Source organism: Narcine bancroftii, chromosome 3, assembly GCF_036971445.1.
Source record: "Narcine bancroftii isolate sNarBan1 chromosome 3, sNarBan1.hap1, whole genome shotgun sequence".
Taxonomy (NCBI): Eukaryota; Metazoa; Chordata; class Chondrichthyes; order Torpediniformes; family Narcinidae; genus Narcine; species Narcine bancroftii.
Window position 1 is genome coordinate 263,502,504 of NC_091471.1, and position 19,961 is coordinate 263,522,464.

The 19,961-nt window shown below is 42.7% G+C and overlaps 1 protein-coding gene across 2 annotated transcripts; it reads right to left on the reverse strand.

Annotated features, from left to right (window-relative positions):
* Positions 1-499: 499 nt before the first annotated feature.
* admp (anti-dorsalizing morphogenic protein) lies at positions 500-6,167 on the reverse strand. Of its 2 annotated transcripts, XM_069922962.1 has the most exons (5): positions 5,809-6,167; positions 5,572-5,714; positions 2,951-3,070; positions 1,961-2,150; positions 500-1,199 (listed from the first exon to the last, which is right to left on the reverse strand). In XM_069922962.1, the coding sequence occupies exons 1-5, from the start codon at positions 6,068-6,070 to the stop codon at positions 808-810; spliced, it is 1,107 nt and encodes a 368-aa protein (XP_069779063.1). In that variant the 5' UTR covers positions 6,071-6,167; the 3' UTR covers positions 500-807. The 2 variants fall into 2 exon arrangements, with proteins under 2 accessions (XP_069779063.1, XP_069779064.1); XM_069922963.1 differs by lacking the exon at positions 2,951-3,070.
* Positions 6,168-19,961: the final 13,794 nt, after the last annotated feature.

Here is a 19,961-nt window from a genome sequence, read left to right on the forward strand (position 1 = left end):
ACTGAACCATGTACTATATTAAAATAACAGGAAAAATGTGAACAAGCATTTAGTTTTTAAAAAAATTAGTTAATAGGCCCGTACTCCAGAGGGTTGTTAACTAGTTATTGCCATCATGGACGCCAGTCTTCACTCGATCCTCCAGGACCCACCCAGCCCATGTCCTCTTTACACTGCCACCATCAGGAAAGAGATAAAGGAGCCGGAAGAATAACATCTATGCTGCATTTAGCGTAGCAGTTAAAAGAGAATAGAATGGAGAGTAAGAATGAGCATCAGTAAGGAGTAACAGGACATAAATGAGAAAATAAGTAGAGCAAGGCTGAGAATAAATGACTGGTGGAAAAGTAGCAATAAGCGAATAATGAGTGAGGAGAAACAATACAAGAGGGTAAGGCTACAAATACTCTGTTCCTTCATGCTCAGTTACAGAATAAATAATTCTTAATGAATTCATTTTGAATACATTTATATTTATTAGATATTAAACATTAGACACTATGAACTTGCAATAGTTTACACAATTCTGCATATATTAATGTATCTATATTTAAAAATATAAACATGCATATTTTACAGCTGTACTGTGAGATCACCACTGTTTTGCAGGTGACTTTTTTTTAAAAATAAAGTCAGTATCTGGACAGCAGTTTGCTTTACACAATTGTTTTTAAATAACTCTTCCCAGATCTTTTGAAGCGGTCTTTTCTCATCTCCTTGGAACAGTTATTCTATATAGCCGCATTTGTTCTCCGACTGACAGACATGATTTCTAACTGATACAGCTGATTGTAGGAGTCAGTTAAGCTAACGACATCCGCAGCTGCCAGCGACCATGTCATCATACTGTTTGAGGACGACGTTTTCATCATCGTCAAAGTAAAGCAGGTTGATGGAGAAGAGTTTGTCTGGGATACAGCAAGGAGTTGCAACGCCTTTCGTGAGCTTGAGAGCATTTATAATGGATTGGACAGTAGCATGGTTGGTAGGTCTCATGTTTTGGCCCAATGGGAAAACACATGCTCCTTTACAGTGGTAGGCGTTGTAACCCCGAGGAGAGATGATCCAACCAGACCAACCAATCTCTTCAAAATCCACGTACAGAGGATATCTCAGGCAGCCTAACAAATTTGCAGACCTTGTGTTTCGGCTCTGGCTTGCTTTGTCATGAAGTGTCACTTCACGGATAAATGGAGTCTCTATGGCAACATCAAAGTTAACAATGGTCAAAATGTTTTAAAATTACAGATATCAAATATTTTAAAGAAAATAAGGTTGGCTTATAGGTACTTAAACATTTTATGTATGTAGTGCCACATCTGTATTTACATGGGAATATAAAACCTTGCTAACTATCTTTTTATCATTAATTTTCCTGTTGATTGGCATCAAGCTTGTATTTAAACAGTTGAACCCTGCTTTTCCAGATTACAATATTTCCTCAAATGAAATGTGTTGCATTCCTAGAAAATAAACCATCCATATAATTATTTTCCATAATGCAAAGCTGACCATCTGTCCATAAATTAAAGCAACACAGTAGTCTTGGAAGAATGTATTATTAATGGATTGGTTTAAAAATGTAAACAATTACCAGAGCAAGGGAGAAGGAGAAGGAGTTATCCTGCATTTATAACTAGCAAGGTATAGGTGCTCTGACTGATTGCTTTGTCCTCAGGTTGGTAACTTTTAAAGAAATTATGATGCATGGTCAAACAATCATTACAGATAACAAACTTAAATTGTGAATAAACCCTGTGAACCATCAGGAGTTGAAAGTTAATCACAATTTTATGTAAAATTAATGAAAATTTATTTCCCTCTTTAAATAAATCAAACAGGAGACAACAGCAGACATCAAGTTAACATATTCAAGCACAAATCCAATGACACCCTTCTGTACAAGCACTGGATAACACCAGTGAGGTTGACTTTATTCTTGTATTAACTGAGGAATTACCTCTTGAAGTAAAGGTAGCAGTCCCTCTCCTTTCATCGTCTGTGAAGAGAACCACCATTGGGTGTTTACTACTGTGATGGTCTCTCCCTGTCGCAAAGCGGATGTAGTTGTGGAGTTTGTGTCCAGCGAGGGTTTGCACAATGACTAGCAAGCCTTTGTTGCTTTCTTTGTTCTGTGTCCAGTCATACACCTGCAGAAATAAACAATCCTTTCATCAGTTAAATTCAGCAGTGTTCCTGGCAGTCACCCTCTGTTGTGCCTCCTGGTGTGATTTTAGACTTGAATAAAGGGAAATAAGGGATGTGTCAGCATCATTATGTGATTAAACATGCTAAATTCAGTAGTTAATTTAACGTTTCTCCAACTTCCTACGTGATGCAGCAAGTCTGTAATTATCTTTGGTTTAAGCTTGAAGTTGTCCATCATAATCTATTTTTTCCCCCCAGGAAGAAAATCTTGAAAAAATTTGGCCAGTATAATCTATCATTTTATCCTTTATTTTCCCAATTCCATTTATCTAACTTACCTAAGACACAAAATACTATGAAATCATTAATTAACCCCATCTCATCAAGCAATACTAGTTCTAACAGTAGCCTGCTCCCTGACTGGTTCCTCAATGTATTGTTCCAAGGATCTAGAATGATTGTAATATTTGTAAATATAGTTGTGAAGGCCGAGTTTTGATGCAGGGACCTGCTGCATATTCTCCTACAGGTATACGGATACTGTTATTCCTACAGGTGGAACAAACAAGTTGAATTATTGCAATAAGTATTACAGTGATATACTTACAACAAATCTGACAACTTTTATAGGTTTAACCAGAGTATTTAAAACTCATGGGGCAAATAGTCTCCTATATTCTATCAATCTTTAATTCAATCAAGAGTTAATATAGATACTTAAAAAAAGTTACAGCAGAAGGTGAATATTGCAAGAAGTAATGGAGACAGCAGAATTAGGATCATTTCTGAAAAAAGTACATACAGCATTAGTGATTGTGAAGACCTCCCACGTGTTATCATGGACTGGAAGTATTCTGGTGGACAGTAACCTTTTTCCCTCTGCTTTAGATGTGTTATTGTCCAATATTTGGTAGACACTAACCTAGAAGAGAAGAGTGCAGTTCAGTCAAGTTGTGACATCGAGTTCTTTGGAAATGAACTCCGACAACATTTGAAATGGAATGAGTGCACAACCTCTTGGGTCTTCTTGTAGGGATTTCCCCAGACACATGTCGGGGAGTTCATTTGCTTGCTTCCCCCAAAGACCCATCTGTGCATTTTATTGAAGTGGCCATCCGATCACCATCACCTATGCCTAAACAGCCATTCCAAATCACCGTGTTCTATCAGTTGATAACAGCTCCAGAATGCTGTAGATTAATGCAGAGTAAACAATAGTGCTCTTCAAAACTTGGTTTCTTGCTTCTAACCTTTTACCCAAACACCATGGGTAGGAAGTGGAATTTCCTGTCTGTGCCTAATTGACTCGTTATGTGCAAGGTTTCATGACTCCAAAGGAAATGGGCCAGTGACAATTTTTCTCAAGCAACATATTTCCATAACATTTGGTTGAGCTGTGATTCTCAACCTTCCCTTCCCACTCTCATCCCACCTTAAGCAATCCCCAACTCATCACAGAGCACTTATGACATAGTGATTACTTAAAGTGGTATGTGGGTGGAAAGAAAAAAGTTGAGAACCACTGTTCTAACCATAAACATTTGTCATTCAAACAAATTAAAAGTATTAGAATAATCAAACTAAACATCAGTGAGAGCTTTTAAAACACTATCTAAATGTATTATTGGAGGTCTAAGTGCAATTAGTTCCTTAATGTGTTCCCCATTTAATTCCTTAGAGTGGAACTCTGGTTACCAGGCCTTTAACCTATCAGGTTCTTCCAGCTCATTTGCCAGTCATGGGATTGGCAGACAACAAGTTAAAAACTCAGATTCAGCTTCAATGTAACTACTGATAACACCCATCCCTCAACTTTCACACCACTTTATGACCTGATGTATTCAAGATTTCTTTGTCATATAATAAAGCAGCTGTAATATTACACAAACAAAATTGACTTTAGTAAAGATTCGCCATCAGCAGAAATTAACCAGCGCCTCTTACAGTCAGAGAAAGAGCTAAAGAGAGTGCTGCCATGAATCTCTGGATACAAATACACTGGAAATTCCATCTGGGGCGTACTTTTAAAGCTACAGAACCAAAGCAAATTTCCCCTTTTGACATCGCTTTGGCTTTTCTCAACCAGTTATGCCCCCAACTTTTGTTTGCTTCTGTCTGCTTATTCCTACATTTCTTCATCTTCCTTTCTCTGCCATTCACCTACATACTGGGATTATTTATCTTACTTAGTAAAACAAGGAAAGTCTGTGGACACCGTGATTGAAGTCAAAACAATACTGAAGAAATTTAGCAGGTCAAACAGTATATAGCAAAGATAAAGATCATAACCAATGTTTTGGGCTTGAGGCCTTCATCAAGGTCTAAGTAAGCAGGTGTCTGAATAAAATGGTGGGGGGTGGATAAGGGAGGGAGGCCACACCAGTAAACAGGGGAGGGGAGAAGGTTCTGTAAATGGAGGAGAGAAGACAAGAGGGAAAGGGGAGAGAGGGAGCTAGGGATGAAGTGGTTAATTAACTCAGATAATACAGTTGGGAGGATCCATTCTGGGTATTTATCTCAATGGTTTGATTTCGGTGTTTGATCTATACACTGTTCAGGCCAAGTGTACAACAAGAAAGTCTGCAGACTCTGTGATTGAAGTAAAAACAGTGCTGGAGAAATTCAGCAGGTCAATGTCCTTTATGTTGCAAAGATAAGGATGCATTACCAACATTTCGGTCTTGAGCCCAGGGGTGCAGTGCTGCCGGAACTAACCGGAGCGCCACAGCACCTCGGGCCACCTGTCTCTTTTGATGAGCTTTAAAAAAAACTAGCACTGCCCTCCTGCTTGAGCCCTTCATCAAGGCATGAACAAAACTCCAGACACACATTATTGACCAAATGGACAGGGGCGATAGGCACAGATTAATGAAAACTCGTTCAGTGTCAGCGAAAGCGAGATGAACAAAGTGACGGTGTTCCATTGCGTGATCTAACACATATTGGGGTTGAACAATGAAAAACAGTGTTTAGGCTAGGTCAAACTGTGCACTCTATGTAGCAAAGACAAAGATACATAACCAACTTTTCAGGCTTATTATGTAGAAGGCTAATAACCTGAATAAGCCTGAGATTGATCACGGAAACCCAACATTCTAAAATGTAACAATAATGGACCCTTTACCATCAAGGCAGGAGCAAAATGTAGGCAGGCGACCAACAAAACTGTGGACTCTCCCTGGACCTGCCAACATCTTGCTCACACCTCGATGAAGGACCCCAGCCCAAATACGTTGGTTCTGTGTGTTTATCTTTGCTGCATAAAGATTTGAGTTTCTCCAGCCTTGTGTTTTTATTTCTCTTGCTGCATTCTGCCCCAGTTTCTTTCGCGAGGTCTTTTCCAGCCCCTTCCCCATTCTCTCTGTCAACGCAGGTCTGCAGGCGTCCGGCTGCGGGAGGGAGTGAAAGGACGGAGCTTCTTACCTGGCAGAAGAGGTGCCTGTGTTGCCGAAGGTCCTGGGACAGGCGACCTCGCAGTTTGAAGAGGTGCAGCTCGGCGGCCAGGATCGTCTCGCTCTTGGCCACACTGGACAGGTTGAAGAAGAACTCGAGGCGCTGATTCCGTGCTGGGGAAGAGAAATATAAAAGCGCAGAGAGATGAGAGGTGGGCACGGCCCGTGGCCGTCTGCGAACCCCCGCCCCGCGGGCATCATCACTCACCTCTGTCCAGGAAGCTGCGCACCGTGTTACCCAGCAGCAACTCGGGCTGTTTGGTCACTCCGTCCGCCCCCGTCACCGTGTGGTAGAGGTCCAGCATGTACTGAGGAGGCTGGCGGGTCGCCACAGGGGATTGCGGGGCATCTTCCATCCCGAACACCTCCAGTAACCTCTTTAGCGCCTCGGACCGTATCTGCGGGCTGCGGCCGTGACTCGGTCCCGGGCATAAGAGGAGGAGCAGCAGGGCACCGACACTCGGGAACATGACAGTGGATGGAGGAGTGGGACGGTAGCCGCGGCAGCCGTAATTATATCCGCCCACCCTCCCTTGGACCGGTATTCGTGACCAATTAGTGGGTGCGACAGGCTCGGACCTTCCTGCTAACGAGGTGTGACCCAGCCCCCCCCCCTCTCCCCTTGGACCGGCATTCGCGTCCAATTAGTGGGTGCGACAGGCTCGGACCTTTCTGCTAACGAGGTGTGACCCAGCCCCCCCCCCCCCCCCCCCAAAAGGCAGGAACCACCTCGCTCCTGACACTGTAATCCTCAAAAGGCCTGATCCCCAGACTTCACTATCCTGACGTGGTCGCCCACTGAGCCCTAGAGTAGCTAACTTCCACTAATGCAACCATTGGGCTATACAAGCACCAATTTACTGAGGAAACACCAAGTCAAAGACTGAGGCAGTCATTTACCTCTTCCTTTCAGTCCACGGAATCCACCCACTTGCATTCAATTCTCCTCAGAGAGCTACTCAGACGCCAAACTATGAGAGTTGACTTCACTGGGGTCCACAAGATCACGAGAGACATAGATAAGGTAGATATTCAGCACCTTTTTTTCCCCCAGGACAGGAGTAGCAAACGCCAGAGGACATCTGTACAAAGTGAAGGAGGAAAGTTTAGGAGAGATGTCAGGAGTAGGTTTGTTACACAGAGAGTTGTGGGTATATGGAATAAATTGCCAGGATAGTGGTGGAGACTGAAATAATAGGGCCTAGCATTATAGAGAAAAAGAAAAATAGATGGTGTAGCAGACTTAAGCGATTTTATCTGAAGGCTGCACCTGGCAATAATGAGTCAGGTGACTCAGGCAGTTGGCGTTGAAAAGCTCAGATCAGTAGGAAGCTGATTGGGCAATAGAGATCAAGTGATACAGGTTGGTATTAATTCACTTCAATTCTGTAATATAAGCAGGTGGTACTAGTGTTTGGAGTTCTACACAGTGGGTGTATGGTTATGAGGGTGTATGGTTATAACCACGGTTATGAGGGTGTATAGTTATAACCACGGTTATGAGGGTTTTGTTTGTTTTTTTGGGGGGGGGAAAGGAGGTATGTGTTTATAGGTTGGTGTGAAGTTTAGTTCAAAGAGTGATGCATACAATTCTCAGCAGAGATTGGGTGTGAGTGAGAGAGAGAAGACTGTGACTAATGTCCATGGTCTCTGCTGAAGCTCTGTAACCAGGAGAATCTGCTTCACGCTGTCTGCTTAGGTGGCTGTGCATTTTGTTATTACCTTGTTGGTAAATGCTTTGCAGTTAAGGACACAGTGATATAGGACATGCCATAGATAACTTTCATGAAGCCAGATTCCTCAGAGATAAGCTGAAGGTTGAGATATAAATAAAAACATGAGAAATTCATTGATGGTCTGGAAAGGGACAGCTAGGGGTTGCAGTTGTACAGCTGATGGATATGCTTCCACACATCTCTGGTGAGCCAGGTTCAATCCTTCCCTCCAGTGTTAACTATATAGACTTTGCATCTTCATATCAAGTTCATTTTTATTAATTGCACAACTACAACCTGATGAAACAGTGTTCTCTGGTCCACAGTGGGAAAACATGCAGACATAACAATACATATGTGGGGCAAGTGTTTCATCTATATAAATAAGAATTGTTTTGTACAAATGAGAGTCTTGGATAGTTAGTATGAGCAGTTCCTTTAGTCATTCAGCATTCTCACTGCCTGTGGGAAGAAGCTGCTCCTCAGCCTGGTGGTGGTGGCTCTGATACTCCTGTATATCTTCCCTGATGGAAGCAGCTAAAAGATTTTGTGTGTGGGGTGGAGGGAGTCTTTAATAATTTTGTATGCCCTCCAGAAAATGATCACATGGGGGGGGGAGGAGAAGAAAGAAAAGGGAGATTCCAGTGATCTCTACCACTCTGATGGTCCAGTGCATTGACCTCCAATTCACTTCTCTACAGCAACTGTAACACACTGTGATGCAGCTGGCCAGGATTGATATAATGGTGGCTGGTAGCCTTGCAGACTTCAGTCTTCTCTGGAAGTGCCGTCACTGTTGAGCCTTCCTAACAAGTGAGGAGATGCTGAGTGTCCATGATAGGTCACTTGTGAAGTGAACTCCAAGGAACTTGGAGCTTTCCACTTTCTCTACTACAGAGTTGTTGATGTGTAATGGAGAGTTGTGTTCCTGGTGGTCTCCTTCTGTCCACATCTGCTCAGGTTTGCTCCCACATCCTAAAGATCTGCTGGGTTATAGGTTAACGGGTCACTGTAAATTGCTCCTAGTGTAGGTATATTTTATTCATTTAGAACATGGTAGAAGCCAATTCTGGCCAGTGAAACTCGTGTCTCCCAATTATACCCTAATTACCCTTCAACTCTCTACAAAACTGGAGCACCCAGAGGAAACCTAGACAGACGTGGGAGAATGTGCAGCGCCAGATTTGAACCTGGGTTGTTGACACTTTAATACCATTTCGCTAACGGCTACGTTAACCGTGCTGCCCTATTGAGTCAGGATAATCAGTATGGAGTTAATTGTGAGAGAAAGTAGATTTGCAATGAAACAAGTGGGTTAATAGGAATATAGGATCAGGCATTGACTTAATGGGGTGAATGGCTGTCTTCTATGTCTTGAGATATAGGCCCAGTTATCATGCATTTCCACTTTCCTTTCAACATTTCATCTGATGACAGTGTACGTTAGTGTGGCTCTCCCTGACTCCGATGCTGGAGTAAGCTTGGAGCGAGAGTAGAACCCATAGCCATCTTACCCAGAGGCAACACTGAGTCACTCTGCACGTCAGATGGTCATCCCTTTAGAGATGAATAGGTTTCCACAGGCAAGGAAGACAAAAAAGAAATACTGTACATATGTAGAAATACTAATGACAATTTTCTCCATTTATTGATCTGGAATTCTGGTATTCTTGGCTCAAATTTTGTATTTTTATATTTTGCCATTTTTTTAACCTCTGGTTTTGATCAGGCTAAGAACTCTTGATTATTTTTGGACAAAGATTAAACACAAAACAAGATTATTACAGAACCTTATTTCATCATATAAATTGAATATTTTCTTCCATGTCAACAATCTAATCTGAGTTCACTTTTCCTGGCTTTTGAAATAACAATTTATAACCATTTATTTTGTAAACATTTTAATTAATATTATTTAGTTTCTTACTGTCCTTACAGAATAATATCAATAATATAAAAGATAAGAATTGACTGCAGGATAGACAAAAAAAGAGAACACTTTTAGAATATTGAGAGTGATTTGGAACTTGTACATAATCATTATTGAAACTTTTCTGATCTTGTCGCACTTCATAATTGTTCATTTTTTTAATTTGTAAAATCTGAACAAAAATATATTTATAAAAAAAAAAACACACACAATTCCATTAATGCAAGGACTAGAGGTCACTGATTTGAAGGTTTGGGCTAAATGGTCTCCTATGCTGTACCAGCTCATATTAAATACTGTTTGTGTAAAACAAACCTTCAAAGAACAAAACCACTAAATTCTAAATAAGACAGCCAATTTATGTCATTGAAATTCAACAAGCCATTCTCCAGCAATTTTTTTTTCCTAAACTGATGTTAAAATTCATCCAGTTTGCCAAGGAATTGCGTACGGAGCAGCTCATTTGTACTTCTAAACAATCTTCTTTCTTCTTCTTTGGCTTGGCTTTGCGGACGAAGATTTATGGAGGGGTAAATGTCCACGTCAGCTGCAGGTTTGTTTGTGGCTGACAAGTCCGATGCGGGATAGGCAGACACGGTTACAGCAGTTGCAAGGGAAAATTGGTGGGTTGGGGTTGGGTGTTGGGTTTTTCCTCCTTTGTCTTTTGTCAGTGAGGTGGGCTCTGCGGTCTTCTTCAAAGGAGGTTGCTGCCCGCTGAACTGTGAGGTGCCAAGATGCACGGTTTGAGGCAATATCAGCCCACTGGCGGTGGTCAATGTGGCAGGCACCAAGAGATTTCTTTAGGCAGTCCTTGTACCTCTTTTTTGGTGCACCTCTGTCTCGGTGGCCAGTGGAGAGCTCACCATATAACACGATCTTGGGAAGATGATGGTCCTCCATTCTGGAGACATGACCCACCCAGCGCAGTTGGATCTTCAGCAGCGTGGATTCGATGCTGTTGGCCTCTGCCATCTCGAGTACTTCGACGTTGGGGATGAAGTTGCTCCAATGAATGTTGAGGATGGAGCGGAGACAACGCTGGTGGAAGCGTTCTAGGAGCTGTAGGTGATGCCGGTAGAGGACCCATGATTCGGAGCTGAACAGGAGTGTGGGTATGACAACATCTCTGTATACACTAATCTTTGTGAGGTTTTTCAGTTGGTTGTTTTTCCAGACTCTTTTGTGTAGTCTTCCAAAGGCGCTATTTGCCTTGGCGAGTCTGTTGTCTATCTCGTTGTCGATCCTTGCATCCGATGAAATGGTGCAGCCGAGATAGGTAAACTGGTTGACCATTTTGAGTTTTGTGTGCCCGATGGAGATGTGGGGGGGAGGGGGGGCTGGCTGATGGAGGACCTCAGTTTTCTTCAGGCTGACTTCCAGGCCAAACATTTTGGCAGTTTCTGCAAAACAGGACGTCAAGCACTGAAGAGCTGGCTCTTCAATACAATACAATTTGCTAATCTATCTGATGGAGATTATGATAACAAGTACCATAAGGAGCATCATAGCGGTTCTCTTGAGAGAGGATGAGGTTAAAGGAATAGTGCAAATCATTAAAAAGAAACTTTAATTTAAATGGCAACTTACATTACATCAGGACTTCCCAAAGCATTTTGATGCTTTAACACTGAAATAATTCTAGAAATTTCAGTTCAGTGGCAATAACTAACTTCAAAAGGAATTTTTTAGAAATAGGTTTACAATTGTGCTACATGCTTTGCATATTCCAGGTACATCTCAATAACAATATTCAATTTCTCAAGATGGGCTGAAAAAAAAGAACCATGTGAATGCAAAGTAGATCGGAGATGAACCCTAACCACACCACAAGAAATGGATCTGAAAGCAGTTCGTTGAAAAACAGTGGGACAATATCCAGGCATAAAATCAACTGAAAAGTTTTAATTACAAAAGATCACACAGGTGCAGATACATGCTCTAAATGGTGCATTTGGCACAATGTGCTGACGATCAATATTCATTGAATTACCTCCTTGTTTAAATGTTACATGACGGAAACCATTTCTTCATCTTGCTGTTTATAGACAGGTTTAGAATCACATCCTGCTGTGTTAGCTGTCAGCATACAACAGTATTTGGCCAACAACAGAGGCTTAATTTCATCACTCAATTAGTGTTATCCTCATGTCCATTAACTAATCTGCACCATAGTGTGCTGTTTTATTGAGCTTTTTCCCCCATATATAAATGATTGTGGCTAAGAATCTTACACAATAATTAACCACAAGGATAAATGTAGTACCAGAATGTAATAAAGCTTCCACAGTGCGACAAAAGTTTTCATCTGTAAAATTGCCTTAATTATTTACATAAAGGTAATAATTTTAGATTTTCAATTTATCCCTTTGGAAATTTTATCTGTGTGTTGAATTCAGAGCTGTTGAACCCTGGTCATTATTAAGCAGCACTTGAAGGACCCAGTACGAGAAGTCGAGGTGAGTCTGGGTAGACTTTACCTGATAGGCATGGACATGATGGGCTGAATGGCCTCCTGATTTGGCAGTTCTATAAAGAACAGAAGATGTTGAGAACAGTCCTGGGGAGTCTTCATCAGATTGACTTGTACATTGCTAAGTACAATCAATCCAATGCAGTTGGCTCAGTCCAGTTCAACAGTCAATCAAACCTCTGAGTAACAAGATTCAAAAAGATGCAGGGCTTGATATTCCAGCTGCAACCAGGGCAAAAGTGCCATAAGCTATGATTCGAGTCATATTTTGTGATAATGCATCCAGGATTTGACATATGACAGTCTTAGATGGTATTATCCCATATTGTCCATAAATTTGCATTATTGCACTATTTCATTTACTGAACTTTTTTGACTAGGGAAAAAATGTTGAACCAGTTGAAGTAAAGAAAAATAGTGGGGAGGTCATGAAGCATATAAGGATAATGGAGGAGGTAGTGATGGCTGTGTTAAAAAAGATAAAGGTGGATAAATCTCCTGGACCGGACAAAATATTCCCTAGGACACTCAGGGAGGCTAGTGGACAGTTAGTGGGGCCATTAACAGAGATATTTAGGATGTCACTGGCCACGGGGGTGGTACCAAAGGATTCGAGGGTGGTGCATATGGTTCCTCTGTTTAAGAAAGGGTCCAAATGCAAACCTGGGAATTATAGGCCTGTAAGTCTGACGTCTGCTATTTACAAATTTTTGAAGGTACAGGGATTGATAGGGAGTAATCAGCATGGTTTTGTCAGGGGTAGATCATGCTTGACAAACCTGATTGAGTTCCTCAAGGGGGTTGTAAAAAAGGTTGATGAAAGGAAAGCTGTGGATGTTGTCTATTTGGACTTTAGTAAAGCTTTTGACAAAGTTCCCCACAGGAGGTTAGGAAAAAAGGTGGAGGCATTAGGTATAAATAAGGAGGTAGTGAAATGGATTCAGCAGTGGTTGGATGGAAGGTGTCAGAGAGTAGTGGTAGAAAATTGTTTGTCCAATTGGAGGCCGGTGACTAGTGGAGTTCCTCAGGGTTCGGTCCTGGGTCCACTATTATTTGTTATATATATTAACGATCTGGATGTAGGGGTGGAGAATTGGATAAGCAAGTTTGCGGATGACACAAAGATTGGTGGTGTTGTGGACAGTGAGGTAGATTCTTTCTTTGGCTTGGCTTCGCAGACGAAGATTTATGGAGGGGGTAAATGTCCACGTCAGCTGCAGGCTCGATTGTGGCTGACAAGTCCGATGCGGGACAGGCAGACACGGTTGCAGCGGTTGCAGGGGAAAATTGGTTGGTTGGGGTTGGGTGTTGGGTTTTTCCTCCTTTGTCTTTTGTTAGTGAGGTGGGCTCTGCGGTCTTCTTCAAAGGAGGTTGCTGCCCGCTGAACTGTGAGGCGCCAAGATGCACGGTTTGAGGCAATATCAGCGGTGGTGATATTGGCGGTGGTCAATGTGGCAGGCACCAAGAGATTTCTTTAGGCAGTCCTTGTACCTCTTCTTTGGTGCACCTCCGTCACAGTGGCCAGTGGAGAGCTCACCATATAACACGATCTTGGGAAGGCGATGGTCCTTCATTCTGGAGACGTGACCCACCCAGCGCAGCTGGATCTTCAGCAACGTGGACTTGATGCTGTCGGCCTCTGCCATCTCGAGTACTTCGATGTTAGGGATGAAGGCGATCCAATGAATGTTGAGGATGGAGCAGAGACAACGCTGGTGGAAGCGTTCTAGGAGCCGTAGGTGATGCCGGTAGAGGACCCATGATTTGGAGCCGAACAGTAGTGTGGGTATGACAACGGCTCTGTATACGCTTATCTTTGTGAGGTTTTTCAGTTGGTTGTTTTTCCAGACTCTTTTGTGTAGTCTTCCAAAGGCACTATTTGCCTTGGCTAGTCTGTTGTCTATCTCATTGTCGATCCTTGCATCTGATGAAATGGTGCAGCCGAGATAGGTAAACTGGTTGACCGTTTTGAGTTTTGTGTGCCCGATGGAGATGTGGGGGGGCTGGCTGATGGAGGACCTCCGTTTTCTTCAGGCTGACTTCCAGGCCAAACATTTTGGCAGTTTCCTCAAAACAGGACGTCAAGCGCTGAAGAGCTGGCTCTGAATGGACAACTAAAGCGGCATCGTGTGCAAAGAGTAGTTCACGGACAAGTTTCTCTTGTGTCTTGGTGTGAGCTTGCAGGCGCCTCAGATTGAAGAGACTGCCATCCGTGCGGTACCGGATGTAAACAGCGTCTTCATTGTTGAGGTCTTTCATGGCTTGTTTCAGCATCATGCTGAAGAAGATTGAAAAGAGGGCTGGTGCGAGAACACAGCCTTGCTTCACGCCATTGTTGATGGAGAAGGGTTCAGAGAGCTCATTGCTGTATCTGACCCGACCTTTTTGGTTTTCGTGCAGTTGGATAACCATGTTGAGGAACTTTGGGGGGCATCCGATGCGCTCTAGTATTTGCCAAAGCCCTTTCCTGCTCACGGTGTCAAAGGCTTTGGTGAGGTCAACAAAGGTGATGTAGAGTCCTTTGTTTTGTTCTCTGCACTTTTCTTGGAGCTGTCTGAGGGCAAAGACCATGTCAGTAGTTCCTCTGTTTGCGCGAAAGCTGCACTGTGATTCTGGGAGAATATTCTCGGCGACACTAGGTATTATTCTATTTAGGAGAATCCTAGCGAAGATTTTGCCTGCAATGGAGAGCAGCGTGATTCCCCTGTAGTTTGAGCAGTCTGCTTTCTCGCCTTTGTTTTGTACAGGGTGATGATGATGGCATCACAAAGGTCCTGAGGCAGTTTTCCTTGGTCCAAACAAAGCTTGAAAAACTCATGCAGTTTGACATGCAGAGTTTTGCCGCCAGCCTTCCAGACCTCTGGGGGGGATTCCATCCATACCTGCTGCTTTGCCACTTTTCAGTTGTTCAATTTCCTTATATGTCTCATCCTGGGTGAGGACCTCATCCAGCTCTAGCCTTAGGGGCTGTTGAGGGAGCTGGAGCAGGGTGGAATCTTTGACTGAGCGGTTGGCACTGAAAAGAGATTGGAAGTGTTCTGACCATCGGTTGAGGATGGAGATCTTGTCGCTGAGGAGGACTTTGCCGTCTGAGCTGCGCAGCGGGCTTTGGACTTGGGTGAGGGGCCGTACACAGCCTTTTCTGCCTCGTAGAAACCCCTAAAGTCGCCCATGTCCGCGCTGATCTGGGTTCGCTTGGCGAGGCTAGTCCACCACTCATTTTGGATCTCCCGGAGTTTGCGCTGAAGATGGCTGCATGCGCGACGGAAGGCTTGTTTCTTCTCTGGACAGGACGGCTTTGTAAGGTGACCCTGGTGGGCAGCTTGCTTCTTTGCCAGCAGCTCCTGGATTTCCTGGCTGTTATCGTCGAACCAGTCCTTGTTTTTCCTGGAGGAGAAGCCCAGTACCTCTTCAGTGGATTGCAGTATGGTAGTCTTCAGCTGATCCCAGAGGGTTTCAGGGGACGAGTCCGTGAGGCGGATTGCATCGTCGAGCTTTGCTTTGAGGTTTGCCTGGAAGTTTCCTCTCATTTCGTCTGACTGCAGGTTTCCAACATTGAACCTCTTTCTGGGGGCTTTACTGTTCCTGGGCTTTGGCTTGAAGTGAAGGTTGAGCTTGCAGCGAATCAGCCGGGGGTCAGTGTGACATTCCGCGCTGGGCATGACCCTCGTTTGTCTCTTACTCGCACCAGGTCGTAGTCCAGGATTACTGTAGATTAAAAGGTGATTTAGGAAGGCTGGAGGTGTGGGCTGAGAAATGGCTGATGGAAGTTAATACAGATAAATGTGAGGTGCTACATTTTGGAAAGGCAAATTTAAATAGGTCATATACATTGAATGATAGACAATTGAGGAGTGCAGAGCAACAAAGGGATTTAGGAGTTATGGTAAATAGTACCCTCAAGGCTGATACTCAGGTAGATGGTGTGGTGAAGAAGGCATTTGGAATGTTGGCCTTCATAAATCGGAGTATTGAATTCAAGAGTAGGGAGGTGTCTTGGGTAAACTTATACCTCTCATTTTGTTCATTTTAGATTGGTCACAGTGTTTGAGCTACCGAAAGAAAATAGACACACACACCGAGAGCAGTTCAGTTTATACAAATGTTTATTACAAATTCAAAAGCTGATTTCACACTACAATATGCAAGCCCTTCCCAACTATACTTATCAACGCTTGGACTGGTCCCAACTGCCAAAGCGAGGCAACGACTGCACACTTGTAGTAGGTTGTCAGGGCGCTGGTAGCAGCTTCTCCACCTCCCCCGACCGGGACGTTGCTCGGACTCTGGCTGTTCTTCCTTCTTGACAAGGGGTGTTCCCACCCCTCGGAGAGACTAAACTTCAGCAGCAGGACCACAGGCTTATATACCCCAAAAACAATTAATCATGTGCCTACTCCTTCTAATATTTGTCAGTCAAAATCAAAATTGAACATTATATTCTACAATTTAGAAGATTAATTATTATGGAACCAGGATGTTATGATTTCCTGGTTTATCTCGTAGATACAAAGACTTCTCGAGCAAGACAGGTTGTGACCAATTCGTCAATTTCAGAGTGTTGCATTTGACAACTGCTTTCCCTGGGCCTCACAGTGGAATTCCATTTCAAAGTGTATCTTCAGATAAGTCCCCATGGCTGAGTTTAATTGCATCTGCTAGTTCTGAAAGTAAGGTGACCTGCGTGTGGACCCAGTGTCGTCAGTTCCACATAAGCAAAAAGCATCTGGGTACATGGTTTTAATCCTCCATTACAGGAGGTTATGATGAAATTGTACAAGGCATTGGTGAGGCCAAATTTGGAGTACTGTGTACAGTTTTGGTCACCAAATTATAGGAAAGATGTAAACAAAATAGAGAGAGTGCAGAGAAGGTTCGAGAATGTTGACTGAATTTCAGGGTCTGAGTTACAGGCAAAGGTTGTAGAGACTGGGGCTTTTTTCTCTGGAGCGTAGAAGATTGAGAGGGGACGATAGAGGTGTTTAAGATTTTAAAAGGGACAGACAGAGTAAATGTGGATAGGCTTTTTCAATTAAGAGTGGGGAGGTTCAAACTAGAGGGCATGGTTTAAGATTGAAGGGGGAAAATTATAAGGGGAACATGAGGGGAAATTTATTTACGCAGAGGGTGGTGGGGATGTGGGATGAGCTTCCGGCAGACGTGGTCGAGGCGGGATCATTGATTACATTTAAGGAAAGACTGGATCGTTACATGGATAGGAGGGGACTAGAGGGGTATGGACTGGGTGCTGGTCAGTGGGACTAGGAGGGTGGGGATTTGCTACGGCATGGACGAGTAGGGCCGAACTGGCCTGTTCTGTGCTGTAAGTGGTTATATGGTTATATGGAAACACTATCTCTATCTTTTATATTTTTCACACTGGGGTAATCTAATGGATACTATTGCTTTTGTAACAAAGTACCTTTTTGGCTGCAGCAAGTGAGAATTCTGGTGCAAATGAACATTGTACTAATGTGTTTGACAATAAACTAATTTTTATTATAAACTGCTCTCTCAGTAGAAAGTATTTTTAAAAAGCATGTAGATAATAAAGCAATATGCCTGATATTTGGACAACAAATCTGCAAGCCATTGTCCCAAGAAAATTCCACATCTGTGCACCCTTCTATGTAAAACATTGCTACTGCTCCTTATCATTAGTTACTTGTATTTAATGTTGTATCTATTAGAACCAGAGCACACTACAGCTCAAGAAACAGGCCATTCAGCCCTTCTAGTCAGTGCCAAAGTATAATTCCACTCATGCCATCGACCTGCACCCAGTCCATAACCTTTCAGACCCCTCCAAGTCCATGTATCTATCCAATTTATTTAATTTTATTCTATACAGTGTCTCTATTTTAAATCACTCTGCAATCACTTTTCAGAAGAAGGCCTAATTTTTCTAGTCAGTTATCATCTGTTTCTTTGTATCTGGCAGCATTCCTGCTGAATCTGTATTGTACTTGTTCGCTGACTTAACACCCTCCTTAAAGTGCAGATCCAAAGCCCACACAACTGTATAACTTCCCAATACATCTTAACTATATTTTGTGCATTTTCATAAAATGTCCACCAGACCAGCAATTCTCCAAATATCCAAATGGTCTTCCTTATTGTTCAAAATACCCCCTTTTTTAATATATTGCATGGGACAACATTTTTTTTCCAAAGATTGTTTTCAGAAAATAAATGGGGATTATGATAAAGAATTTCAAACTGAATGTAAAGATAATTTCAGATTTGCTTTATCATGTAGGAAGTTGGAGAAACATGAAATTAACTTTTATTGAATTTAGCATGTTTAATTGTATAATGATGACTCCACTCTGCGTTAGTTCAACGGACCTAAAAATATTTTGCTGCTCATTTTCATTTGTACTCAGCATCTGATGCCTCTTGTGTCAGTGACCAACAATAGTCACCCAGCACTGATGGATTTCCAGTTGCCCTGATCTTGATTTTCCATGGTCACGATCTCCTGGTGAAACATTTCACCATGTCTATCACTGATGCGCCAAGATTGGCAGGGAAGAAGCCCAATGCGAATGAAGAAAATGTGTTTCACTTCATGGTTTTGTATGCCTGAAGTAAACTTTAAAAAAAAAAAATGACAGGAAACACAAAAAATGTTTTAAAAAAAAAAAGGTACACTATAGGAAATTTTTAAGGTGATTTTCATGATCAGCAGCCCAAAATCCATAAAATACAGCCAAAAGTGTCCAGGAAGCAAAATCTTCATTGTCCAATTTAATTTGATGAAAGGTTATTGAATGGGTACATTGGTACTGTTTTTCCCTTCACAGATATGACCCAACCTTTGAGTATTTCCAGCATTCTCTGATTTTATTTCAGATTCCCAGCAACTTCAGTTCTTGCGTTTTTGATTATTTTCCTTTTTAATCGTTTGTATCGCTTGCTTCTCCTCACCTTTCCCTCCAAGCCTCTGAAAATAGCAGTATCATTTAGTTTGAGTTCCATCTGACCCAGAAGCCCTGGCAGCCACCAACAGGCAGCCTACGTCCCTTGGAAAACAAATCTTAGCAGGACTGGATGAGAGTGGGGGTGGGGGGTGGGGGGGTGCACAGGGTTTGCTTATGGGCCAGCTGTGCTTACCTCAGGTGACAGCCAGTTCCTGCAGTACACACTCCCAAACATCTGCCAACATCCATTTCCTGCTCATTAGCACAAGAAAGAGGGACAGCCGGTTCAAGAGCTTGTGCATGAACACTTAGCAAATGGCAGCATCTGAGTAATTAACACCTCCAATACCTTGAGACCCCCTTCATTCGCACTGCTGGAGTTAATGGTGATCTCATAGTAATACTCCACGGGGGTTGTCTGCAGCAGTTCTCTCACATCTCACACAATTCCACAATCTGAATAAGCTCCAATCCATGGACTCTCCAGCACAAGTGATTCAAATTTAGTAGGTACACATTCCAAACCACTTGCAGGAACAAACAAAAACAAGGTTTACAAATGGCCTTTCTCCATAATGCTAATTGGTTAACCTCCTTCCATGAAGATTTACTCAAGGAGAATTACTCACACACTGATCACCAGACCATCTCATCAGAGAATACTTTATGGTCCCAGTGCACTCAAAGCAATAAGCACTGGCCAGTAACTATCATCCGAGGGTTTGCAAGTATTGACCATGTAGCCACCAGCAAGCAGTAGATCAATCATTAGGTCACTCTCAATTGTTGACTGCAGGACTACATCGTACCCCCCTACTTCTTCCAGCTGTCTTTGCTTCATTGTTTTCTCCTTGATGCCAATTTTAGCCATATTCTGGAAGCTCAGTGGTACTTACTGATGCTGCATTCAATCCATTATAGGGTAATGAGTAGATGGTACCAGCTGACAGAGGAGCCGGTAGAGGCAGGTGCAATTAAAATGCTTAAAAGACATTTGGTCTGGTTCACAATTAGCAAAAGTTTGGGATAAATTCGGACAAGTAGCTCACGAAGCTGCTACTGACTACATGTGTTTCACAATCCCAAAAGAAGTCACAATATACCCTCCTTAGCAAGGCCTGCGATTGCTATACATTACATAGGGTGGCACAATGCTATTACAGCGCCAGTAACCCAGGTTTGAATCCAGCTCTGCCTGTATGTTCTCCCTGTGCCTACGTGGATTTTCTCCAGGTACTCCAGTTACCTTCCACCTTTCAAAACATATAGGTGCTGTAGGTTAATTGGGGTATTTTGTTGGCATGAGCCAACACCAAATGCTAT